This window comes from Bubalus kerabau, chromosome 15, assembly GCF_029407905.1.
Source record: "Bubalus kerabau isolate K-KA32 ecotype Philippines breed swamp buffalo chromosome 15, PCC_UOA_SB_1v2, whole genome shotgun sequence".
Taxonomy (NCBI): domain Eukaryota; kingdom Metazoa; phylum Chordata; class Mammalia; order Artiodactyla; family Bovidae; genus Bubalus; species Bubalus kerabau.
This window is the reverse complement of record NC_073638.1, coordinates 25966381-25993359: the sequence shown is the minus strand read 5'-3', so window position 1 is coordinate 25993359 and position 26979 is coordinate 25966381. Positions and strand designations below refer to the sequence as shown.

The 26979-nt window shown below is 40.8% G+C and overlaps 1 protein-coding gene across 22 annotated transcripts in view; it reads left to right on the top strand.

Moving 5' to 3' along the window:
- Positions 1–10909, top strand: part of LOC129628661 (cell adhesion molecule 1-like) — a 31235-nt gene extending 20326 nt beyond the window's left edge. For 3 of the 22 annotated variants that reach the window (XR_008702859.1, XR_008702858.1, XR_008702857.1), the window contains exons 2-4: positions 2435–2625; positions 7621–7704; positions 9943–10892. Coding sequence is in view for 2 of the 22 variants with exons in the window: in XM_055548151.1 (XP_055404126.1) it covers positions 9943–9993 (51 nt within the window). In the remaining 20 variants the exon portion in view is untranslated. Of the gene's footprint in view, positions 1–2434; positions 2626–7620; positions 7705–9934 lie in introns of all 22 variants that reach the window. The other 19 variants (XR_008702853.1, XR_008702852.1, XR_008702856.1 and 16 more) reach the window with 17 other exon arrangements.
- The last annotated feature ends 16070 nt before the right edge of the window (positions 10910–26979 follow it).

Genomic DNA, 26979 nt, shown 5'->3' with positions numbered 1-26979 from the left:
TGAGCTACCATTAGAACATAGTAGACATTCTAGAAAGTCATTTCAAATATGGTGCTTGAGTTTGGGACAGAAGTTGAGAGTGGAGCGAAGAGGTTAACAGATTTGAAAGTTGTCTGTAAAGAGTCCATAGCTGAATTCTATATGATGCACTCATTCAGTTATTTCTTTGATAGACGTGTACCGAAATGCTGGATGTGTGCCTTTGTGTTAGGGGCTGGAGAGGAATGTATGCGTGATCCTGAAGAGGATCGTGGAGGTGGAACCTTGAGGAGGGCCTGTTTTTAGGCAACAGGAAGAGGATAAGGAGCTGTAATGAGCTAGTCAGGTTAATGCTGTGAAAGGAGAAGGGAGCTGTAGGCAGGGTTGATGAAAGTTTGTTAACGAAGTTGCTGAAAAGACTTGAAGGAGGCAGGATCTTCTTGGAAGTGAATGAACTCTGGGGAGGGGTGGCATAAGAAGGAGAGTAGCTGAGATGTGGGAACACTGATTGCTGACCCAGATTTTTGGACTGGCGTGTACTCCAGTGAGTGCGGGGCTCACTGTCGTGCAGCAGTCCACCAGTGTGCCTTTACCACGGTGCGGGGGGCTGTGAGAGCCTGCCCAGTCTGTCCATAGAACTTGAAGGGCTTAATTATGATTCTGGAGGTTGTGATGTTGAATAAAAAGCACGTTAATGAACCTCATGGTTGTTGTTGTATTTCCCGTAACGAATGACAACTTTGGCAGGTTTAAGCAAGGAGGCAGAATAGACGGAAGCCGTTTTCCTGGTAGTGTGCTTCTTTAACAACCACCACCAGAGAACAAAAACAAATCCTAGTGTAGCGCAGGGAGCACTTTCAGGATGGCAGGAAGAATCTAGGTCAGCAACTAGAATAGGCAACTCCTATTTTTTAGGTAGATGAATGTTTGCTACCCTGGCTTTCAACATGCTGCGTAAAGTCCAGAAAGACTGGACATGGTTCCTTAGCGCTTATTAGTCAGTAGGGGGTCATGAATTAAATTGATGTGTGGAAGCATTTTGATTTACAGTTGACTAGTGAGAGTGTAGTTCAGGCCTAATATGGCAGCCTGCTGAGTTGTCGTCTGCATTTCCTTAACTCTTCCATGTAAAAGATAAATCCTTGTGGAATTTTTGCATATTACCTTTAGGGCATGATAGGTCTCCTTCTATAGGAAGAAGGATCAGAAACAAACTCTGCTCTAGCAACTTTAGCTTCTTTTTTCCAGCCATGTGTCTCCAGCACTTTTCAGTAGAACTTTCTATGATGATGGAAGGATTTTTTAATTTATGCTGCCCAGTGGCGTAGCCACTAGCCATCTGTGACCATTGAGCACTTGAAATGTAGTTCGTGTAACTGAGGAGCTGCATTTTTATAATTCTTTTTAATTTAAGTAATTTACATTTAAATAGCCCCATATGGCTAGTGGCTCCCATATTGGACAGCATAGCTCTAGACTAAAAAGTAAGAAGCCAAATTCCTATGCTTACTGTTATTGTACAGAGGCTGGGTTGAGGGTATTAACATTCACGCCAAATTCAGTAGATTCATATTGAATCATGGATTCGGCTGCTGTGGGTCTCCAAATTGTGCATTTCCTCTACTCTTTTCTTGCTTTTCATACCTAAAAGCTTCTGGAATATCTCAATTGTCCTTTTTTCATCTGAAGAATTATCCCTTTTGGCCTTAGAGGGGTGTAGCTTATCTAGTTCCCAGATTAATAGCTCTAGCTTTTTGTCCTTAGCGAAATCTTGAAGGTTACTGTTACACGACTGTACTGCCATATGCCAATTCACATTGTTATCTTTTCTTCTTTTTTTTGGATGATGCCAAAAGTGAGTGAAATGTGAAAAAAACATTATTCATTTTAAATAGTTTTGACTGCCAGGTTAATGTGGCTCTTAAGCAGAGCTTCATGAGATCTGGCCATAGTAACTGCTTTTAACTTGATTTAAAGTTCTTAAACATTCTGAATTGCTTCACCTAATCTTTTTATACTGAACGTACAATTTTTAGGCTCTTTTTTTATTTTCAAATCCATAACTGACAGCTGCTCAACACCTCATTCAAATAGTTTTAAGAGTTTTAGAGAAAAGTTGCGACAGCCTGGATTTACGGACATCAGTTGGATTGAGATATTGTGGATTTAAAGATGATAGAGAGGGAGGAAGAAAAATATGAAATAATTATTCCATGTTCACTGCTTGCCCAGTGACAGTGATTTGAAGCCTAATAACGAACCAAACTGAGAGATTAGCAGAAGGACATTGGAGTTAACTTTCAAAACTTAACATTAAAAATGAATATTCCATTTGGAAACAGAATTTTCACGTGTGGTCCCATTCATTTTATGACATTTTAAAGAATACTGATGCACAGAAATGCATATATACCAAAAACTCACCACAAATTTTTTCTTGAAATATATTCTACAGATTGTAAGACTATAAACTCCTGAAAGGAGTGAACTCTTTAGGAGAATCTGTGATGTCTAGTGCACAGCTATATTTCTCAAGTGAAGTCGACCATTTTATAAGGAGAAACAGAATCATAAGTTTCCCACCTTTACTTCCCATGACAAATGGAACCTACTCCATGACTCAACTCAAGAAGGCTGTGTGCTATAGTGAGTATAGAGAAGCTTCAGGGTGTGATGTTTGTCTAAGAGTTAAAATTAATGTGACTTTAAATTTTGTCCTTAGCCTTTTAAGTAAATACTGCATGCATATCTGTGTGGGGTGTGGGTGTGGGTGTGGGTATGTGTATCCCCTACTATGTGCTGGACTCAGATATAACTACTGGATTTACAAGGATGAATTATATAGGGCTTCTTTCCTTCAGAGACTTATATTTCAGATTCTCGCACAGGAGATAGTAAAACTAACAACAATGCTGTGTGCTTAGAACCATAACAGACATAGTTTGGGAGTACTGCATAAGTATGAAAGAGGAATTCTTAAACTCAGTTTGGAGACTTAGAGTCAGGAAAGAGTTTGAGGGGTCTTTGAGTTGGATCTTGAAGGAACAGTAAGAGAGAGCCATGTGGGTGGTATTAGGAATTTTTCCAGGTAGAGAGATCACATGTGGACAGATGTGGTGGCATCAAAGATACGGGGTATTCTGGGAACTGCAGATAGTTTGGCATGGTCAGGGGTAAAAAGCCTTTGAGGGTGCAGCAAAAAGTGAAGCTGGAGAAGGCACATGGGAATCAGATCCTAAAGGGTCAACTTGGTGAGAATGAGGAGTCAAGGCTTCATCCCAGGGAGGGTGTCAGTGGGGGTGCAGAGAATCTGATTGGCTACGCATGGAATGGATTGGGATTAGAAACCAGAGGTGGTAGAGCAGTTAGGGAAGAGGGCAGCTGGGATTATGAGGGCTTTAGCTAAGGTGTCTGCTGGGTAGTTTGGGAGGAATTGGTTTGAGGATATTTTGAAGAGCGTAGAATTTCACGACTGAACGAGGAGTGAGAAGAGGGGGAGTCTAGACAAATGATCAAGTGCTGGGGTGGCCACTTAGGTGGGTGATAGATACACTACCCAAGATAGGAAGTTTAGAAGGTGGACAGGGTTGGGAGTTGAAGATGCTGTGCTTAGCTTTGGAGGCAGCTGTGGCATGTCCAGGTGGAGACATCTCCTGTGCTTGTTTGGAGCCGTGGCTGTGATGAGCTCTCCTAAGATTGGATAAGGAGAGAAGAGGCCAGAACCTGAGGGAGCATCAACAGTTAAGGTAGACAGAAGATGATGTACCAGGGGCAGGAAGGAAGAAGGAACTGTCAAGTTTTGAGGAAAACCAGCTAAGACTTTGGGGATCCAAGAGGGAAGGGAGTTCTAAGAAAGAAAGAGAAGCACTCTCAAATGCTACAGGGGCTCAGATTGCATAAAGGAGGCTGTTCATGGACACAGCACGTAAGTTTGTACAGGGAAGCTCAGTCTAACAATTTCAGGGCTGAGTGAGTGTGGAAACCAGGTAGCAGTAGGTGAGGCAAATGGGGAGTGTGGAATAGGAATACAGAATAGGAGAGTTGATATGTGTTTCAAGAGATGCAGCTGGTGAGGCTAAGGCGAGAGAGGAGGAAGGGGAAATAAGGAGATGTAGAGTTGAGGGTAATTTAAGTATATGTATATTATATGTATATATATATATATATTTTAATTGGGAAGACTTGAGAAGGTTTATATAAAAACCAGAGGGATAGAGAAGATGAAGTGGCAGTGATCACTGAAGGAAGGAAGGCCATGATGAAGGCCAGGATGGGATGGGGGTGGGGCTTGATTTAGAGAGGAGGAGGGAGAGAGAGCATTTGTCTTGGGATGGAGGTAATGAGAAAGCCTTGAGAAGAAGTGTGGGTATAGGCTGGATTGTATGTGAAGGAGCTGAGGACCCAAGAGTCGGAGGTTGTTCTCTTTGGGAAAGTTGGAGTCCATGTTGTATAAGCCTGCTGATGTTGGGTGTGAGACTGACCAGGGTTCTTGGCCTTCCCCGAAACAATAGAAATTGGGCTAGAGGCCGGGCAAGAAATTCAGGCAAGGCTTTCCTGGGGCTCCTGAGGCTGCAGGAGGGAGCAAAAACAACTGACAGGTTCCCTTTCTTGCTCCTCAAAGTGGGGTGAGCTGGTTCCTAATATGGGGTGCCGGTAGGGGTATGTCCAGTGGTTAGGCCAGAGGGGCCCACTCCTTTGGTGATGTGGATGCGGGTGGCATGTGTAGTATCCTGTTTTTGCTCCAGTTCTTCAGAAGGGGTGGTTGGATTTTTGGCCTTTTTGTATCTTGTTGCCCAGAATTTGCCCCAACGGCACAGGTGTGCAGTTATTTTTAGACCCTTATAGTTTCATTGTATTCTGTTGCTCAAGGAGATGTTTGTCCAGGTTCAAGCACAGCAGCAAAAGGTTCCAGGTCCTAGGTCCTAGCCTGCCTCAGATGGAGCTGGAGGGAGACATGGGAAGGTTTGAAAGCCCCTCCCAGGGTGAGGTGGGGGCTGCTCAGAAGATATGGAGAACACCCAGCTGTGGGTGGCAACCTCACATTGCAGTGACCTGGCCACAGTCCACCTGGCCTCTCCTGGGCAGTAGACTGAACACGCCTCTTTCCCAGATGGACACTTTGCTCCCGAGGAGTCCTTGATCCTTCTCTTTAGAGGGGTGGTGGATCATTATATCATGATCATTTAGAGCCAAAGGGACTTCAGAGGGCGTACCGACTAGCATTCCCATCTTATAAGTCAGGAAACTAAGGCTCAGAAAAATGAAGTGATTTGCTCAAGTCAAAGGCCAGGACTGAGCCCCAGGTTCTGACCTGCAGCATGGGGCTCTTTTCTGTACCCTTGCTGCCTCCTTGATAAGGATTATGAATAAATTCCATGCATTGTAAATGCCCTTAATATCCTATTATGGGGGCTTCCTTGGTAGTTCAGTTGGTCAAGAATCCACCTGCAATGCAGGAGCCCCTAGTTTGATTCCTGGATCGGGAAGATCCTCTGGAGAAGGGATGGGTTACCCACTTGAGTATTCTTGGGCTTCCCTGGGGGCTCAGTTGGTAAAGAATCCGCCTGCAATGTGGGAGACCTGGGTTTGATCCTTGGGTCGGAAAGACCCCCTGGAGGAGGGCGTGGCAACCCACTCCAGTATTCTTGCCTGGAGAATCCCATGGACAGAGGAGTCTGGTAGGCTGCAGTCCATGGGGTCACAAAGAGTCAGACACAACTGAGCGACTGAGCACACAGCACACATACATTGTATTATAAACACTGTGAATCCAGTGCCATTTTCTTTTTCTTCCAACTTTTTTCCCCCTCCTCTCTGCCAGGTTCAAGCAGTTATAACCATGCTCTCAGCTGCTGAAAATAAGTAGGCTTATCTATTTTTTCCTAAGTGGAGCTGATGTTTGATTAGATGAGAATATTATTTGGGACTTGTAAAAAGGTAGAGCTTAAATGGTAAAATGTTTGAAATTTCTAGTCTTAGAAACTATCTAATTTGAAAGATAGATGGATTTATTCATTCATGCATATATTCATTCTAAGTTTCAATTATTCCATATTTCCAGAGTAAGTGCCTGCTAGGTGCCAGGCATTGTGATGATGTAGTAGCATGAATTCCCATATCTGTCCGAATGTCTGTTGAGCGTTAGCTCTCCTATTATACCCTTTCCATCTAGGATATCAAGTTTAATATCAGTAACTTGTGAATGCCTCCTTGGGATCTGCCACCTCCATTCTTGGCCTAGGCAAGAACTAAGAAGCAGATAAGTAGCATGTCTTTTAGTTAAACACAGATTTGGCAGGAGTTATTTAGTGTGGAGCAGGGGACCTTTAATTAATTACCATTGTTTGTAATACATTTTCCTCCTTTGTTTCCAAGAATAAGAATTATTCAGCAATATGATTGATAAATAAAACACAAAAAGGTCAGCTATGGTTGCCCTGGTAACTGTATTTCTCAGCAAGTATTTTGTTTGCCATGAAATATGTCCTGGGTGATTTACTGGAAATCAGACTCTGAGTGTCATGACTTTTTGCGTTTGAGTTTCTTATGCGCTCATTTAGGAGTGACAGTTTTGTAGGATTTTTTGGGGGGTTGGATTTTAAAGCTGTGTGTGTGCTGGGGATCCTTGTGTATGTATATTTTTCTTTTTTTGGTAAACGAACAGGAAACTGATTACAGTGAATCTACTTGAATCAAAAAGAACTACCAAGTCTAATGTGGGACTTAGGAGGACTTGAATAATTTGGGGAGGGTACATGAAATTTCTTAAAACTGGAATATTTTTCTGTAAAATTATACGAAGTGTATTTTCTAATAAATGATCAGGAATGTGTTAAAACATACCTTTTGATTTAATTCCTATGCAATTAATTTTGAGTAGAATAAATTATTCTTAAAAAAGTATTAAAGATGAAAATCAAAATCATTAAGCAATTAAAGCAATTGCTACCTTGAAGATTTTTGGTAGTATGAATTAAAGTTAAGTGGATAATTAAAAAAAAAAACTTTAGCATATTCTGTGACCCCAAACAAAAACCTACTTCAAGGAATTCAGCTTACAGAAATAGTTTAAATTCAAACACAGTAGGATGTAACTGCTACGTTATTTTTAATGGCAAAAAAATTGGAAATAAAAACCCAAATGTCCATCAGTAAGAGACTAGTTAAGTAAATTATGGTCTGTCCATATAATAGAATACTGTGCAGCCATTAAAAGGAGTGATGTTGATCTATGTCTACTGACAGGAAAAGATTTTCAAGATGTGTATCAGTAGGTTGCAAAAAAGCACCTTGCAGAACACTACGTATGTAGAATGATCCTATTTTTCTTAAAAACTTATATTTTGTGTATAATCTATAATGCATACTAGCTAATTAGTATATTCATTTAAAATTTGAAGAACAAACATAAAGCTGTTAAAAAAAGATATGTCTGGAGAGTGGGATTATGAAGGACTTTTACTTTCTAAGTTATATTTGCGTGTTGTTTGAAATTTCTATAATGAATATGGCATACCTTTGTAATTAAAAGATGCAAAGCCTGCTGTTTAAAAGGTCTAAAAAAATCTGTTGAAATGAACACTGCATGTAAATATAGTAGGCTTTATAGAAACCTTATGTTTATGGTTTGTTTTTGTCTAGATACCTTGGACTTTGAAGAAGCATTATGTTTATGTCTCTATACCCTTTACACTTGGACATGAAGTTGGCAGACTTTGGGAGATGGTGAGGGAAAGAGAGGCCTGGCATGCTGCAGTCCATGGGGTTGCAAAAAGTTGGATATGACTGGGCGACTGAACAGCAACAACCCTTTATACTGACTGATATTTAACTCTTTCCCAGATATCTACCAGCTGTTTTATTTTCTCATGTTTCATTTACATTCCAGTGTACTTTTCTCTGTAGATTATCACTTTACAAGGCAGCCTTTTTTATTTCTATTATTTCGTTGCTATCATTTATGCTTTGATGTCTTGCTTTTTTTGTTAAAAGAATTTTTTTCATGGCCCAAATACTGGCTTTCTTTTATTTTAAAGTTATATAAACTCTGTAAACCATGGAATTCAGGAATAGAATTTGTGGTCTTCAGGATTTCATCTGCTTGTGATTTGCTAGCTCCTGACTCTGTTGCACCAAATGTCTAGGTTTCTGTGTGTGTGTGTGTGTGTGTGTCTGTTTGATCCTAGTCTCTGCCTGGACCCCAACTGCATCAGCAGTCTGGAGAAGAGGCTTGTGTAGTACAATCAGTTTGTGTTTTTTGGAGAGGAGTCATCAATGCAAATAGGATTAGGAAGAAACTACGCATGGGCCAGCCCTTTATTGCCATTTTCAACACATAAGCTCAGTGTGTTAGCACACAGAGTGGAGCAGAAAAGACCCTTGCTGTGAGTGAGGCTGTTGCAGTACAGTGATGATGCTTGTGAGGATAAAGCTGCACTCTGAGGAAGATCTTAGGTCACATTGCTGACACTGTGGGTATGTTTTACGGATCCGGTGACATAATAAAAATTTAGCTTTACATTTTTTATTTTCTCCCCTTCTGCCTTGGCTACATAAAGCTAGATAGGTAATTCCTTAAAAAAAAAATATCCATTAGATTCTTGTCCTTGGGAAGAGTGTGAAAACATGCTTTTGAAAAAGTTTTAAAACAAGCGATTATATTATACCAAGGGTTAAGATTTAAGGCAGTGCTTCTTTCAAAAAAATTTAGACCACAACCCATGCAGTCATATACACAATAAATTACTATGTTTAGTGTGCCTTGCTTTTTGAGTGTACTTTCGTGTTTTTCTTTTCCCTTTTCTGTCAGTCCTAACCTATCTCTGTATCTTGTCCACTGTAATCTCCCCATTCATTTTTTGTATCCTGTCTTACCCTGCTGTACCCTACTCTCTTCTCCCCATCCATTTCTAGTCTATTTCATTTAAACAAATGCTGGGTGGGACCCATTCAATTTAAGGCCCACCATTTGAAAATCATTGATGGGAAGGAAGACAAATTGCAGTAAATGAAATTGCCAAAGGGCTTGGATGTTGTATTTATTTCTTGAGTGTTGTCTGCCATTTCCTGTGGAAGTCAGTTATGGTTTGCCCGCATGGCTTGATTGAGAGTGTAGTGGGATGCAAACATTAAGCCACCTCATTTTGAGATATGTAATTGTTGCTCTAAGTCATCTCTCTTCTGGGAAAGTTTTTAACCAGGACATCTTTATCATCCGGAGGCTCTTATCATGTAAATGTTGAGCAGTCCAAGTAGGTAATGATGCTAATAAAGTCTGCATTTTCTCAGCGTGGGTGATGCGCTACAGAGTGTTTAATTCTAGGATCGGTTTCTCCTACCACCCAGCATGTTTCTGGTCCCCTCTTGCTGCCATCTACTAATTTGCATAGAGAATAGAAATCCATTGTCATGTTGGACTAAGCCTCTGGGCCTAAGCCTCAAAAGTGAGGGGGCAAAAAAAGCAAACAAGCAAATCCCCAATCCCCCCCAGTATACTTGAAAGCCACATGGAGATGACCTTGGATTATCTGGCCTTAGTCTTCTTTTATTAGTGATAATTTAGTGTTGACTTTGCTCCTGAACAAGTCTATAGCTGAACTTTTAGTTTTTAGGTTATAGAATCAGAACGTATATTCTTGAGACACTGGATAGAGTACAGACACTCTGTATATCTTTTATTTACTGTAGAAGCCAGCTCTGTGTCAGAACATAATTGATCCTTGATAGTGTATTGATTTGATTTGAATGTGATTGCATATTAAATCCTGAGACTTGCTAATACTATAAGAATTTTAAAGTTTATGGAGTGCTTACTCTTAGTACATATTCATCTTGTTGTGTTCTCACAACTGCTCAAGGAGGTTCTTTTTCTAGTGATAACTTTGTTTAATTGATACTTGTGGAAATTTAAAAAATATTTACATAAACTAATTTTTTTTCTTTTTTTTTTTTTGAGAGTGCCAGGCTGGAATACTGGAGTGGGTAGCTGTTCCCTTCTCCAGAGGATCTTCCTAACCCAGGGATCGAACCCAGGTCTCCCACATTGCAGATGGATTCTTTACCAGCTGAGCCACCAGGGAAGCCCGCTGTTCTATAAATGTTGGCAAATGCACAGAATCGTTTCACTATGACTACCACAGTCAGGACTCTGCTCCCTCACTTACCCACACCCCCTTGTGCTGTCCCTTGGCAGTCAAACCTTTCCCCCACCCTTTTAAAAGAATTTGTGGTTTAATTTGATTTTAAAAAGACATGTATAGTATTTTAATGAAATAATTTGTAAAATAAACCTTTCATTTTGAATGTAAGTCAATAAAATTTTGCAGTGATGCAAAGTGAAAATATAAAGGAATCAGTAAAAATTCACATTTTTAAATTCAGAAGACATACCAGAAAAGACATTAAAAGATATTCATATACTTTACCTTTATTTTGTTCTTTATGCAGAGGGTTTACTAAATTTGCCAAGACTACCATGAAGAAAATAATTTTAAAAAAAAACCCATTCTTTGACATCTTTTGAATTGATACTTGAGTACTGTGATTAATCATGATGTATGCATATCTGCATCTCTTCTCAAGAGTGTAGAAAGTCTGCTTCCTTTAATGTTAAAGTTACTGATCTCAGCCCTTTAGTATACATTTAAAGAATGCACTTTAGTCCACCTAACTTTAATTCATTAAGCTCTGAAATAAGTAGCCACCGACCTGTTCTCCATTCCTATAGTTTTGTGTGTTTTCTAGCATGCCATCCAAGTGGAGGGCTTCCCAAGGGGCTCTGTGGTAAAGAATCCACCTGCCAAGCAGGTGACGCCTGTTCTGTCTCTGGGTCAGGAAGATCCCCTGCAGAAGGAAATGGCAACCCACTCCAGTATTCTTGCCTGGAGAATCTCATGAACAAGAGGAGCCTGGCGGGCTACAGTCCATGGGGTCGCAGAGTTGGACACAACTTAGTAATTAAACAGCAGCAGCAGCAACAGCATCTAAGTGGAATCATACTGGATGCAACCATTTGATTCAGTCTTCTTTCACTTAGCCTTTTGCATCTGAAAGTCATCAGTGCTGTTTGTTATCAATCAGCAGTTCATTCCTTTATATTGCTGGTATATTCCATTGTATGGATGTACTGCAGGTTATCCATTCATCTATTGACAGACATTTAGGCTGTTTCCAGTTTTGGCAATCTCAGTAATGCAACTATAAATATTTGTGTACAGCTTTTTTTGTGGATATAAGTTTTCATTTCCCTTGGTTATATGCCTACAGGAGAGATGACCAGGCCGTATAGTAAGTATAACTTCTAATAGGTTTAACTTTAATAAGAAGTGCCCAAACTGATTTCCAGAGTGGCTGTACCATTTTTCATTCCTACCAGAATGCATAAAGATTTCATTTGCTGTGCATCCTCGTCAGCACTTAACAATATCAGTGTGTGTGTGCGTGTGTGTGTGCGTGCGTGCATGTGCGTGTGTGTGTGTGTTAATTTTAGTCACTGTAATAGATATATAGTGGCATCCCATTATGGTTTTATTTTATCTTTCTCTAATGACTGCTGTTGTTGAGCATCTTTTCATGTGCTTATTTGCCATCTGTATTTCTTCTTTGGTGAAATGTTGTCTATTCAGATATTTTGTCCATTTTTAAAAAATTGGTTTTTTTTTTTACTGTTGAGTATTGAAAGTACTGGATATAAGCCCTTTGTCAGATGTGTGATTTGCATTTATTTTGTCACAGTTTGTAGCTTGTCTTTTTATTCTCTTAATAGTGTCTTTTTACTGTTTTTAGTTTTTATGAAGTCTAGTTTATCAGCTTTGTCTCTTATGGATTGTGCCTTTGATGAAGTAACTAAGAACTTACTGCTTAATCCAAGGTCATGAGGATTCTGTCCAGTTTACTTGTAAAAGTTTTATAGTTTTACATTTTATGTTTAGGTCTATGATTCATTTTGAGTTATTTTTTGTATAATATAGTAGGTATGGATTGAAATTTATCTTTTTGCATATGAATGTTCACTTGTTTCTGAACCATTTGTTGAAAAGAGAATCCTTTCCTTTGAATTGTCTTTGTACGTTTGTCAAAAATCAATTGGCCATATTTGTGTGGTTCTATTTTTGGACCTTCTTTTGGTTTAATTGAGTAATATGAATATCTTTTTGCCAGTTGAGGCAAATACTTTTTAAACTTCAGATTACTGATGAGGAAACTGAGTTTCAGTCAAATTAAATGCCTTGCCAATGGTTGAACCAGTGCTCAGACTGGTTTGTCTGGCATCAAAACCCATGTTATATTGAGAAGTTGTTTTGCCATCTTAGTTATTTTGCTCCTGGTTTAAATTTTTGGTTCTAAGGAACTGTTTGTGCAGTATGTTTCTGAAAGGCTCGATGTGAGAAGTAGATTACATTGGATTATCTAAAATGTGAAATCAAAAGTTTTTTTCTGCTTGCGAGGCTATTAATTACCAGACTATAATTAGTTATCAATACCTTTGACAAGGTATAACCTTCTTTCCTAAATCCAGGGTAACGGTATGTCATTTTCCTTTATTTTAAAGAGAGCAATATAAATACATGTTTCTTGTATGGCAAGAAAAGAATGTTTAGGATTTGTGAATGTGAGAACACAGATGGGTGAGAGTGACTTAATCCAGATGGCTTATGTAAGGAACTTAGTAAGAGGTGAGAGTGATGTTAATGTGGCAGTGAATAATAAATTAACATTTCAATATTGGCAAACTGGGGAATTTTGAAGAATGTCATATTTAGTTAACTTCTGATTTTTAAAAACCAAGCTGTACATTGATAGGTGCGCACACACACACACACACACACCTATAAATGTGTAGTTTTTGAGAATTATCTTTAATGACTTTAGTCTAGGCACTCTGTGATTTTTCTTGTTTTTAAAAACTGAGATGTAATTGTTACATAATATATTAATTTCAGGTGTACAACATGATGATTTGATATTCATACACATTGCAAAATGGTCACCATAGTAAGTCTAGTTAATATCCATCACCAACATAGTTAGAGCAGTTTTTCTCTTTTTTTTCTTGTGTTCAGTACTTTTTTAACATGGCACTCTGTTCTTAAATGGCTTCCCTTGTAGCTCAGCTGGTAAAGAATCCGCGTGCAATGTGGGAGACCTGAGTTAGATTCCTGGGTCAGGAAGATTCCCTGAAGAAGGAAATGGCAACTCACTCCAATATTCTCGCCTGGGAAAGCCCATGGACGGAGGAGCCGGGCAGGCCACAGTCCATGAAATCACAGAGAGCTGGACAGGACTGAGCTACTGACACTTTCACTTCACTCTTCTTAAATATGCTCCTCCTTGTGAGAGCCCATTATTCACTTGCTTCCTAAGACTAATGACTCCAAAACCGTATCTACATCCCTTTTTTAATCTTGTTTTTGCTCTGCAGCCTCTGATAGCTAATTGAGGAGAGGATACAACTGTTCGGATGACCTTTTGACACTGGAAACTTACACACAAAACTGAGTTTTCTTTCTCCCCCCAGGCACAAATTAGCAACCATTCTCAGTTTTCCCTTTATTTTTTGTAAGATGGTCTTGCTCTTTGGAACCTCAGAATCAGTTGGACCTCTCTCTTTCCAGCCCTGGTATGGTTAAGTCCGTTGCCATTTCCTGTTCATTGTTTCTGCACAGGTTGGTTTGGACCCGGCTCCTCTTACTTCTAACCGTTCCTTCTGGGGCCCCTTGCTTCTTTCTCTTCCCTTGATTCATGGCCGTCAGCTTACTTCAGTGCCTTACTAGCTCCTATGCAAGCACCCTATGCGTTCCAAGCCAGATCTCTCTCTCTCTTTTTTAGCCAATTTTCATGCTACTTATTCCACCCAGAACGCTTCCCTTCTTCAGTATCTGCAGATTGAAAACGAGGGCATAACTCAGCCACCCATTCATCTTTGAAACCCTCCGGTCCTTTCCAGTGGGCATGCTCCCTCCCTCCTCTGATCCTGGAAGCTCTGTCTGCAAGGTGCTCCAGCTAGCAGCAGCTGCAGCGGCAGCACCACCTGGAAACTTGTAAGAAATGCAAAACTCCAGACCCAGAGGAACTCGATGCCGGGATGGGAAGGGCCTCGGCTAGCAACCTCCATTTAAAAAGCCACTCCTTGATGCTCACTCATTTGATAACTACAGCCCTCTCTATGCTCAGTCCAAAACGCTGCATCGTATTACCCTACTTGTTAGGTCACCTCCATTTCTTAGCATCTGTCAGCTTTTTCATTTTGAATACCCTCTTCTCTCTTTTGCAACCACTTGTAGTTCCTCGTGTAAAATATCAGGCTGAAAATTCTCTTCCATGAGGAAGGCTTGGCTTACCCTCTGAGTAATAGGTGTTCTGTTGTGCTGTTCTCATTTCTCCTTGAGCCCACTCTTTTTGGAATGGCTTTGGTTGATTGCTATAGGTGTGCTCCATTTTTTCAACAGGGAGGATGATGTGAGGTGTTTCCTTAAACTGGCATAGAATATATTTGGCACATATTTGTGATACATCAATTTCTCTGGAATATTTGAGAAAAATAATATATTAAATATAAAATCAGTGAATACATGTTATCATAAAAAGATGAAAGTGAAAAGTGTGTTGCTCAGTTGTGTCTGAATGTTTGTGACCCCATGGACTGTGGTCCGCCAGGCTTCTCTGTCCGTGGAGTTCTCCAGGCAAGAATACTGGAGTGGGTTGCCATTTCCTTCTCCAGGGGATCTTCCTGAACCAGGGATCGAAACTGGGTCTTCTGCATTATAGGTGCATTCTTAACCATCGTAGCCCCCAGGGAAGCCCTGTGTATTACCATATAGAATGCAAAACATAACGTGATTTTTCAAGGTAAGTGATATCTGTATTCAGGTAACATTTGGCAGAGAAGGCAGTGGCACTCCACTCCAGTACTCTTGCTTGGAAAATCCCATGGATGGAGGAGCCTGATAGGCTGCAATCCATGGGGTCGACTGAGTGACTTCACTTTCACTTTTCACTTACATGCATTGGAGAAGGAAATGGCAGCCCACTCCAGTGTTCTTGCCTGGAGAATCCCAGGGTCGGGGGAGCCTGGTGGGCTTCCGTCTATGGGGTCGCACAGAGTCAGAAACGACCGAAGGGACTTAGCATAAGCTGCTTAGAGTCATTAATTCCCTCTCCTATGATGCTTGAGGTATCCTGGATAAAAAGGCCAGGGCACTTTGGATGACGTGAGGTAAGGGGAAAGGCACCGCAGACAGTGGGTCTAGTCTTGGTTTCTGGGTCCTTCACTACTTACAGTAATTGACGTACATGTTTGGCTTTAGTTTCCTCACTTGAAACAGGATAATGCAGCCCACTAAATGTGATTGTTGTATTGTGGGGATTAAGTGCGATTTCATAGGTAATGTCCCATACAATCCCTGTCCTACATTAGGGGGTTTATAAATGGTACCTTTTATTACTAACTCCACTAGAACGGGGTATTTTTAAAGAAAACGTCAATCCACAGAAGCAGTTCTGTTCTCTGCATAGTAGGCACTTAGTAAATGTATTGGCTGGTATATATGGCACTTTGTGGTCCTGCTGTACGCAGGAATCCTGAGTGCACAGAGCTTTGAATTTTTAGTGCTTTATAATTGTTAATGAATAGTAAGAAATATTACTTCTTGACAAATCTATTGCATTTCTTAAAAATTTTCTATTCAACTTTAGTTTTAATGAATGATAGCTTACTTTCTAATAGTATCTGAAAGGCTTTTATGTTTTTTTTCTAGTAGAATAAATTAAGCTAGCTAAATGGTTTTTTTTTTTTTTTTTTTGACACAGGGCCCTACCACGAATGTTGTTTCATAGTCAATGGCTAGTTTAATCAGTGTTATTTGAAGACAGTTTCAAACTACACTGGGTACTTGGTTCTTTATTTAGTTCTAATTCTTTTTCCTACCACATCTAATTAATGGAACTGTCCAGTGGTCTAACATGAAGAAGAAGAAAAGGTGGCATTATAAGAAGTTTGGCTGGCATCAATGACTCAATGGACATGAATTTGAGCAAACTCTGGGTAGGATAGTGAAGGACAGGGAAGCCTGGCGTGCTGTAGTCCATGGGGTTGCAAAGAGTTGGACATGACTTAGCGACTGAAAAACAACAAATAAAATGACAAGTAACATTTCAGACAAATGTTGTGGTTTACAAAGTATTTTAACATTCATTGTATCATATCTCACCATCATTTGAAGTGGGCATGGTTGTTTTCTTATTTTGCTGGTTACAGAGATGATGTTCAGATTAATGACTCATCTAAGATCTCAGAACCAGAAATTAAAGGTCATATGGTTATGATTAGCAGTACCACTTCCTCATGGGGTTAGACATAGAGATGAAGTACAGTTTCATGCCATCCAAAAAGCACTGTCTCTCACAATTTATTTATGTGACACAGGAGTCAGACCACATGGGGTTCAAATCCTGGTGCTGCTGCCTCCTTTCTGTGTGACCTTAGGCAAATCATTGAACCTCCCTGCACCTCAGTTTCCTCATTTGTCAAATAGGGAGGATACTTGTATCTACCGCATAGAACTGTTGTGTTAAAATTAATAAATGTAAAACTATTAGAACTATCCCTGGGACATAGTACATACTATATGAGTGTTAACTATTATTTTTAATATTATAGTGGAGAGGCTGAAGTGCCTTGCTTGAAAGGTAAGGGATTGTCCTTAGACATAACTAAAATTATAGAAGTGGAAATCTAGACTTCCTTCTGTAAGAGTTTATTTTGACAGAATTGTGTAATTTGTAAGCCAGCCTCTGTTATTGTAGAATATATACATTTTAGGCAGGTGTCATTTCCCATCTGAATTTTCATATAGACTTAGTTCATTTACTGCTCTGGGATAAATGAAAATTTGGAGTACCTGATTTTTGTTTCTAAAAACTCAACCCATATAAGAAATACAATAAGGTGCACCCCTGCCCCCATACCAGCAGACTCTTTTACCTTCTGAAAGAAACATACTCACACCACCCACATGGATACCGTATACACACACACAGACACACACACACACAGACACACACACAGCCTAAGATAGAAATAAGGTACATTAGCCATTTCCATGATAACTAAGTTGTTAATTGGTTTCTTTAGAAATTGTAGTCTTTCTTTTAGGATTTTCGCAAGTGAAACAAATACCCTATTCATGAAGTTTTGTCTGTTCTTTTCTCCTGGATTCGGCGAATCACTTGTTCCAGGAGAGCCTTCATTATTGTAGAGACGCTCCAGATCTGGCTGTCTTCAAGCTTTTTTCTTCCCAGTCCTCCTGTCTCATCTCGTATAATGTAGTGCCAAGGAGTACAAGACTGACATTACAGTACTTACAGCCTTTCTTTTTGGCAATTTTATATGTGGCTGGAATCTTTTTTCAGTGAACATGTATTTGTTTTATACAAGGTGGAAAACTCATTTAAATGTTAAAATTCTGGTAAATGTTGAAAGTAGAGAATTAACATTTGCAAAATTGCAAATTATTCTTAAAGTTTATACTTACCTTTCTTATAGATACTATATACAGGATGCTTTTGCATTAAATTGAGTCTCTTTGTATATAAAAGTCACAGGCTGAGTGTCGCACCTGGTTATGAAATGAAGTACTTATAGAAATGTATTCACTTTTGATTTATTAATGGCTATAATCAAGATGAAAAGCTTTTCTTAATAATTAATGTCAAGAAGACAAGTGTAAACTTAAGGCAAGTTTATGACTTCTCTCCAGAGGATGTGACTGAGTTGATTAAAACAATTTTTTTTTTCAGTTCATTTGATTTTTTTTTCCCCCTTTGGTTTGGAGGTCCTTACGCTTCAGCATTGACTTGCTGTAGAATTAGGAGCCAACCCTAGTGTGCCTATAAACTCGTTCACCTAAAGGATGAGAATGCTTTAGATTTCTTTCCTTCTTTAAAGAAATTGTGTGCTTGCAATGGTGTTGGTCTGTGGTCCCTGCTCTGTATGGGTCCTCTCTTTTCCATGTTCAGCTCAGCATGTATATTTCTTAATGTCTTGAAATACCTAGCAAAACTCAAAATGGAAATGTCCTAGAAATCAAGCTGCTTGGGTGGCCCCACCAGCATTTCGGAAACCCTATGTGAAGCTGTTTGTGGGCACCTTTGGTGCTGGTTCTGGTGCTTCTGTCCATCACTGGGGGGATCATGGGTCTTCTAAGGAAAGAGTGAGCTTGCCCCACCCGCTCAAGACTTTCTACCTTCAATCGGCTGGGTGTGCGTATTGGAGCATATTCCATCTTGTGACTGGCAGCCTTTGTGGTAGGCACCCACTCTGAAGTGTTCCATATCGTTTAGAAGGTCGAAGTAGTCATCAGTGACTGAAGCCTAATTTAGATTCTTAAATCGAAATCATTGTTGAAGAATACTGCTCCTCCACTACAGATGTCTTCTGCATATCATGAGTGTGTTCATCAGAGAACAAGCTCTCACCCGGTCTCTCATAACATAAAAGCATTTTTTAATCCCTCTTAACAGGTGCTGCTGCAGTTTATTTATAACCAATGCATTAAAATGAAAAATACTGAAAGGGTCCTAAGTGGAAGGCGGCTATTGAAATATTGCCGTATTTAAATTATAGAATTTTGTCAGGCTGATTTGTGGAAAGGACGAGTCAATGTTGGCTGGTAAGTGATGTACTCACTGGCTTCCTGTAAGTTTGGAAGGTGCTTTCTGCGGTGTATAAGAGAGTCGTGCAAAATCTGGGTCTTGCAATTGAATTGATTGCTCCCTCGCATATTTATAATCAGATTCATATTGGGCCAGCTTTCATGCTCCTTGACATTTCTGATCTTTCCAAAGTATGACATGTGTTAGAACTCTCTTGGTCTTCTAGACTCACTGCAGCACAAAGACTGGAGATCCTTCACTGAAAGAATTGTCAAGAGGGTCTCATTTAACCCCTTTTGTCTCAGTCCAAGTTTGGGCTCACACATGGGGAAGGTAAATGGATCCTTTAATATTGTGCAGCACATTGAAATTCTTGTTAATTTGTATTTCTACTGCATTTTCTCCTTCCTGAAAAATCTCGCCAGAGACTGAAGTAGTTGGGCTGTATTAATGGATGTTTATGTTGTCCTGTGACAGCTGGTTTTGCTAATTTGTTTTTACAGGGCAGTTTATAGTAAATGAATGGCATGCTGAATATTTTACTGAGATTTCAGATTATCTAAAGAATATTTTCCGGTTTACTAATTGGTAGATAATGCTGAGTACATTGATGTTGACATGAGCAAATGGATTTAAAATGATTTGAAGTGAGCTTCATTAAAAGATGTTCTAATCACAGTCAGCAGGAAATGTCAAACCAGTTCTGCCTTCGTTCACTCTGGTGGGCCAGGACCCTGGTAGACTTGAGGTGCTACATGCCCTCACTGTCCTGGTTTTAGGGTGATCCAGGCTGAGAGAAGTGATAGAGGCTTTCTCATAGCATCTTTGACTCGTAAAGTAAATAACGTATCAATTATTAATTACCTGTATGGTTAAATGAACATTCTTTGAAAATCATGGTTTTACTGCTGGAGTCCCATAATGCATTATGGATTGGATACATGGAAATCATATTTGTTGCCCACTCTGACCTGCAAGGCAGTAAATTACTTGGTACCCATTCCAGCAGAAATGTATTCTAGAATTGATGCTAATGTGCTCATCAAAACATCAAGAAGAACCTAGGCAAATGCATTCTAAATTCCCAGGTTAAAACTTAGAGCACTGGTTCTACTTGTCATTCTTAGAAAGAGCAGCAGAGGCTTTTTAATCAAAACTGACCATTTGGGGAGAAAAGAATCGAAGGATATCAAATACAAGGAGTAAGTATATCAGTGAAGAAGGCAGACTCTGGAATAAGACTTTTCAGAATTCAGATCTCACTTTCCCCATTCCAGTTGTGTGTATTTGTGCAAGTAACTTAACCTGTCTGTGACCTAGTTTTCTGATCTGTAGAATGGGCATAATATCTCCTTTGTGAGGTTATGGGACTATCTGTGTATCTGTGTCAGTATTTATATTTCTGTCTATATAATGCTTATCAAAGTACAAGGCATTTTGTAAGGGCTCCATCAATGTCAGTTACTGTAACCAAAGTAAATTTATTTCCTCTTTCAGATACCTATGGAAAGGCACTGGGCTTCAAATGCCAAGGCATTAACCAGTCATCTTATTTTTATTGACTAAGTTGTATGAAAACCTCTTCTGTCATTTGGAACGCAGCTGTCTAAAACAACTGAGAAGTTCCTGATGAGGATACGGTATTGGCTGTGATGAGACTATCCCCAGATTCATGGAGCAGGTTGTGGGGGAAGCTTGCTGCAGTCATCTTATTTTTCTTTTTGAATCCCATCGAAATGCCTTTTTTCCTTCCGTCACTGACACAGTGTGCTGAGGGAGTAGTGCTCCCAGGCGGAGATCAAGGGCTCTAATTATTTCCCAGTAAAAATAGTATAACGCAGGAATTTGCCTGATGCTAATGAAATCTAGCTATGTGGCAAGCACCTTGTTCTTTTCAGTTTCCTCATTAACATCAGATTTGCACTGCTAAACAGCTGTACAGTTGGGGTATCTTCTGAAGAGCAGTCGTGGGGGTCAGCCTAATGTACAACATGGGAAGCTCTGTGCTCGGCAGTCAGGAGAGCCTCCTGGTAATCTCTTTACAGTATCAGACCAGATTAGGAGATTGATAAAGTTTGCTGATTTGTTGTTGTTTAGTCACTCTCGCTCAGTTGTGTCCCACTCTGTTGAGATCCCTTGGACTATAGCTCACCAGGCTCCTCTATCCATTGGATTTCCCAGGCAAGAACACTGGAGTGGGTGGCCATTTCCTTTTCCAGAGAATCTTCTTGACCCAGGGATTGAACCTAGGTCTCCTGCATTAGCAGGTGGGTGCTTTACCATTGAGCCTGTTCTGGACCATGCAAACAATATCCCTAAGTGGGCTATGGTTGTTGATTCTGAGCTTCTGACTGTGTTACATGTGAATTTGGGTTGTGTGCTTGAGTACAGATTATTCAGCTCATCCATCCAGGGTTCTGCAGGGTGGGGAGATGGTTTTTCCCTCCTCTTTGATGCCACTGTAAGTTTTAAAGCGGAGAGAGGGAAAAACAAAACAAAAATTCTCCCTTGAATGACCTCTCAGCTTTTCACTGTTTCCTATAAACTATGCTGGAAATGTAATAATCCTGCTTTTGAGTGCAGGACACAGCCCCTGTTGACAACACCAAGTGTGAAAAATGGCCCACCAGACTGTAGATGTGGTTTGTGGGTTAGTACAGACTTCCCTCATCAATGGGGAAATGGGGCCTAAGTCAGGCTTAGAAAATGAGAAAAATGCTTAAGGGACGTGACTAATGTCTGCCTCGTGCACTATGCTACATAAACCCATTATGTGCTTTAATTTAACGCTCTCTATAAAGATTCAGGGCCTGTCAGGAGAAGGAAAGAAACAAGCGATCCATCTTCAGTGAATTGTGAATAGGTTTTTATAAAAATACACATTCACCTAAAACCTGCCTTTCCCTTCATTCAATTTTCTCCACGTCTGGTCCATTCCCTATCTCCCACGGCCACTCCCCAGGCTGCTTGTGAATTGTTTTGTTCAGTGAAATAAGACTAATGTGTTAAATATTTAACATTGCTAATTGATTCAATGTAAAGGGAAAAGCGAAGAGAGGCAGAATGCCCCACGTCCCTGTCAGCGGACTTGAGCAAACAAGGCTGCGGAAAGTCTGAATTGAAGATGATTCATCTCCGAGGCTGTCGGCCTCTGGATAATATAGCATTTCTTGCAGGTGGTGATGGGGCTGAAATGGGGAAAAGATTAACTTCCACCTGGGAGCTGGAAAACCGAGTAACTGTTTTCTACAGAGAATTTGACTCTAATTCCACTTTTTTTTTTTTTTTCCTCCCTCAGAGCCTTTTGTTTTCAGGCTTCAGATATAGATTGGGAGATGGCAGGTGAGGTAGACTTCCGGCAGTATCATCTTTTTTGCATGTTGGGAGCATTAAAACACTTACCTCTACTTCACTAAAGCAAGCTGAAATTTGCTGATGATTTTAATTGATGAGTGAGGAAGCAGAAACCCCAGTGGGTCAGAGAGAATTTTTCCATTATAAAAACATAACCTTTCAGAGAGTACCCAATGGCAGTAAAATGTCAGGTGCCGGGATTTTACAAAGGCAAGGGAGGCAGGCCTGCATTAAGTTTCCTATAATATGATTCTGAAATATGAATGTACATATAGGCTTCATTCTTTCTTTTTTTTTTTTTCCTTTGGCTTATCTTTATTTTATTTTATCTTTTTTTAAATTTTATTTTATTTTTAAACTTTACATAATTGTATTAGTTTTGCCAATATCAAAATGAATCCGCCACAGGTATACATGTTGGTTGCTGTGTATAGGTGAAAAGCAGTTGTGACAGTGATATCAGTTTTGGCTTTGAATTGATTTTTTTTTTTTTTTTAATCCAAGAAGTCTAATGGCACGGTAAGAAATTACTTAGAACCAGGAAATATAAATGTTGAAGCAAATGTTGGTCTTAGGAGTTAGTCCAAACTCTTCTATTTTTCTGGATGAGTGATGTTAGAAACTGAGGCAGGGATACACTTGTTTCTGTGGTTGTGGTCAGAAGTGTAGGTGCTGGAAAGAATCAGTTTGGTGGCATCAAGCATTGGGCTCCCGTGTGCAGTCCATGAAATCCCTCAGGAGATACATGCATGGCCTTCAGCAGGTCTCTCGAGTTGCCTAAATTACACGCCATGTTTGGTGTGCGTTTTTCTGAAAGGATCTATGTTTCAAGAAATAAATATACTGAGGTTAAGCCACTCCTGCCAGCTGTCTTAAGTGCCTATTTTACAGGTTGACGTGAAGTTTGTGTATTGCGTTCTTTCCCTTACCTGTCACTGTCCTCCGGCCGAGCACACCTATGTCTGCCCCCACCCCCGCCATCCCCTTCCCTTCTTTCTCCTCCTTTATCCTTTACACCTCTGCTTCCCTTATTTGTGCACAGTTTTAAAAAAGGATGATCTGGGTGCTTGCTAGATTGACTGACACACAAACTTCAGGGGTCTTTCTTAAACTATCCTTGCCTTCAAGTCAAGGAAATTGACTCCTAGGCTCTGCTGGGGCAGAGCCATTAAGGCTTGTTTGATTACACCCCTTCGCTCACGGCTACTCAGATACTTCCCAGCGTAATGATGGTTTTCTGACTTCCCTTTCTCTCCTCCCTCCAACTCCTCCACATCAAAAAGAAATTACGTGTAGAATATTTAATGGGTTCATGGGGCTCTGCACCAGCATTAGCTGTTTTCATTCTGTATGAGATGAGATGAGGCACTTGTCAGCAGGGGCCACTGATGATGTCGGACCCCCTAATGGAGCACAGGTCACCGTGGCCAGCAGACCTAAATTGGGTGGATCAGCAGAGGAACTTCATGCTGCGGAGTGGGAGGACTTCTGGTAACCCAAGGTGCCTCTGGCTGTTCTGCAGGTGAGATGCCAGACTCTCTCTTTCCAATTTAACTGTTGCCTTCTCTGCTGCTCTCCCGCCATCCTTGTGTCCAGCTGAAGCTCTCAGCCTTCTGAGCTGGGTCTCGGAGTTTAACTTCTGCCCCCTCCACAGTCCTGAAATGATACTTTAGAAGGTCACAAAGCACCAGAGGTCCTTAGTTAGGCCTCATCTTCTTTGCCTGCCTTGAAGTACTTGGCAGCGTTAACTCCTATTTCCTTTGAAAAATGCCACCATTTCTGCTGCAGCACCGCCTTTTAGGTTGGTGTTTTTGGTGGCACTTGTGTGGATCCTTTTTCTTCTCCCAGCTGCGTTTTTTTACCCAGTGTTTTGTCCTCAGTGGTTTTGTTTTCCAGAGGCCCTCTTTGGTGTTTTGGATCTCATTCTATATCTCATTCACTCCCATACCTTCAAGTGTGGCTTTTCTCTCCAGCCTGATTTTGTTTTTTTAATCCCTGCACTGACAATGCTCTGCATTGTCAACTTCCTGCTGTTCTTGTCACCCTGGAACCCTGGGAGTCCCATTGCCCCTCAAACTCTGATTTCTAACAGTTTATCCACACCTGTTCCTTGTCTTGGGTCACAAAAAAATATACAAATACATCCACCAAAGACAAAACCCCCAATTGGAAAGACTGTCCCTGCAACCCCCTCCAGAAGCAGGCACCTGCTACCCAGGTCATTGTGTGTTTCCCTTTTCCTTTCATCACTCACCACCCTTTTTCCAGGCAGCCCCAGGCCTAAGTCTCTGCAGACATCTTCGTCTTCCTTCTGCACTTGGTGTACGTGCAGGAACCAGGTTCTCTGGCCCTTTCTAATAAAACCTTTCTCACCTCACACTTCCCATTGCGATGGCTCACTCTCAGCTATTTATTCCCTTGTGGCTTTTGTCCTTACAGACCCCGTCCATCCCATGGACTGTGGATGGGTTTATTTTCCTGAAACCCTCTTCTGATCACTCCCTGGTTCCAAAGCTTCCTTGTTTTAAAAGCAGAATTCTTTAACCTGCTGGACTCACCAGATTCTTCCCTGTGCCAGTCCGTTTGAGACAGGCTGGGACCTGGGACCTGGGACCCCGTGCTGCACTGGGATACACCTCTCCTTGAGCTACAAGATACAAAGAAATTATATGGGACTAGAAATAACTGTGTACATGTGCAGTTGGGGCAAATTCTGGACCAAAAAATACAAAGAGAAAAAACCCAGCCAACTGCCATTTCTGAAGAGCCTAGAGCAAAAATACTGGGTGTGTGACCCCAAAGCAGGGTACTGCATATGCCCCTCTGCACTTAGCACCACAAAGGGACTGCCAAACCACCTAAGCCACCCCTCCAGCTCCACCCCTGGGCTCACCCCTGCCCTCACCCATATTTTAAGGAATGTGCTCACCCTGCCTTGGGGAATGAGCAGGGAATCTGTTGTTTGTTCTGCTTCCTGCTAAAGTGGTCCCCAGTAAAGCATTGCCTGAATTTCTTGTCTGGCCTCCAGTCAGTTTCTGTTGATTGGAGAAACCCAAGAACTGGTGGTTATCATGTTGACCCAACTTGCCATCATCCATGGTTTGTAACTTCTCACCTTACAAAATTTTTTTTATCTTCTTTCATGTGCTTGCACTGAGATACTATTCATCTTTTTTCATCTTTTATATTTCTTTATGAAGATGGAGCCTTCCCTGATTGCCTTGGCTTTATCAGAACTATTATCCTCACTCTTTTATGAGATCTGTACTGTTCAAGTTTGTTAGAGTTATATGTGTTTTCATTTTATCATCCTGTTCTGTGCTAAGTCGCTTCAGTCGTGTCAGACTCTCTGCGATTCTATGGACCGTAGCTCACCAGGCAAGAATACTGAAGTGGATTGCCATGCCCTCCTCTAGGGGAATCTTCTCGACCCAGGGATTGAACCCTGGTCTGTTACGTCTCCTGCACAGGCAGGCAGGTTCTTTTCTATAAATACTGACAGACTAGGAGCTTTATCTATTTTATATACACACACACACACACACACACACACACACACACACATATGCTGCCTAATACAGTACTGTCTACATGTTAGGGAGCCCAATAAATATTTATTGAAAGAGTTAATGAACTCTCACACTGAAATTCTGCTTCATGTTGGCAGTCTAACCCAAAGTTACTAAAGACCTCTTCCTACTAAAGATTTCTTGACTAATTGTTTTTGGAGTCTTTCTACTTGGCCATACAAATTAGCATGGGTTCATAGACTCAGAAACTGAAGTAAATTAATCTATACTTGAAAGAAACCAGGCTGTGACTGCAAAAGGATTTTAGTAAAAGAAAAGTGGGAAACAGAGAACCAGTGACCAGTAGTTGATATAAGTGGTACAATCTTTTTCTGTTTTCTGGCGCATGGGTAGAATAAGGTGGCTTTTACATCCAGTGACCCAGACCAGAACCACATATGGTTAAAAGAGCTGAGACATGGGAGAATGAGATCCATGTAAGAAAGAAAATACAGAGGCCCTGACCATGTTAATCACTCAATAAATAACTTCATTATTATTACTATTGTTGCCACTGTATTTTCACCATGTGCTGCTGCTGTTAAGTCGCTTCAGTCATGTCTGACTCTGTGCGACCCCAGAGATGGCAGCCCACCAGGCTCCCCCGTCCCTGGGATTCTCCAGGCAAGAACACTGGAGCGGGTTGCCATTTCCTTCTCCAATGCATGAAAGTGAAAAGTGAAAGTGAAGTCTCTCAGTCGTGTCCGACTCTTAGCGACCCCATGGACTGCAGCCTACCAGGCTCCTCCATCCATGGGATTTTCCAGGCAAGAGTACTGGAGTGAGGTGCCACTGCCTTCTCCAATTTTCACCATGTATTGTCATTAAAAAAAAAATACTGTGTACAGTGCATTTAAAGATCTTCAGAGGGAATAATGAAAACCGAGTCATAAAAGGTTAATGCATGCTTCTTAGGCCCTTAGACATATTTCTACAACATTTTGTTACTGGTGAGGGAGAATTTTTGTCAGATTTACCAGTAACACTATGTGTAACTAAGGTGTATTGTTTCGGGCTATTTGTAAATCATATTTTGTGTGACACACTTCCAGCACCTGGAAAAGCCTGACCTTTGGGACTGATCCGAAGAGCTGTTTACAACTGTGGCAAACCAGTACCCATGGCCAAAGGGAAAGGTTTGCACTGGGAGTCAACTTAAATGACAAGGGAGGGTGTGTGGCTTCCTTAACCCTGTGTGGACTGCTGTACTGCTGCATTTGTTGCCAGAAGATAAGATCGGGAAGCCTAGGAGAGCCTCAGCATTGATGAGAGCTCCTCTAGAAACAGAAATCTCTCGTGAGCCTACCTGCCAACTGGAGAGAAAAGGTGCCAGGTGTTCAGGAGCTGCTTTGCAGCTACCAAAGCCCCTCAGTACATGTCCAGCTCCAAAATTTAAATCCTATTTGTGGGAAATCAGTAGAGGGTT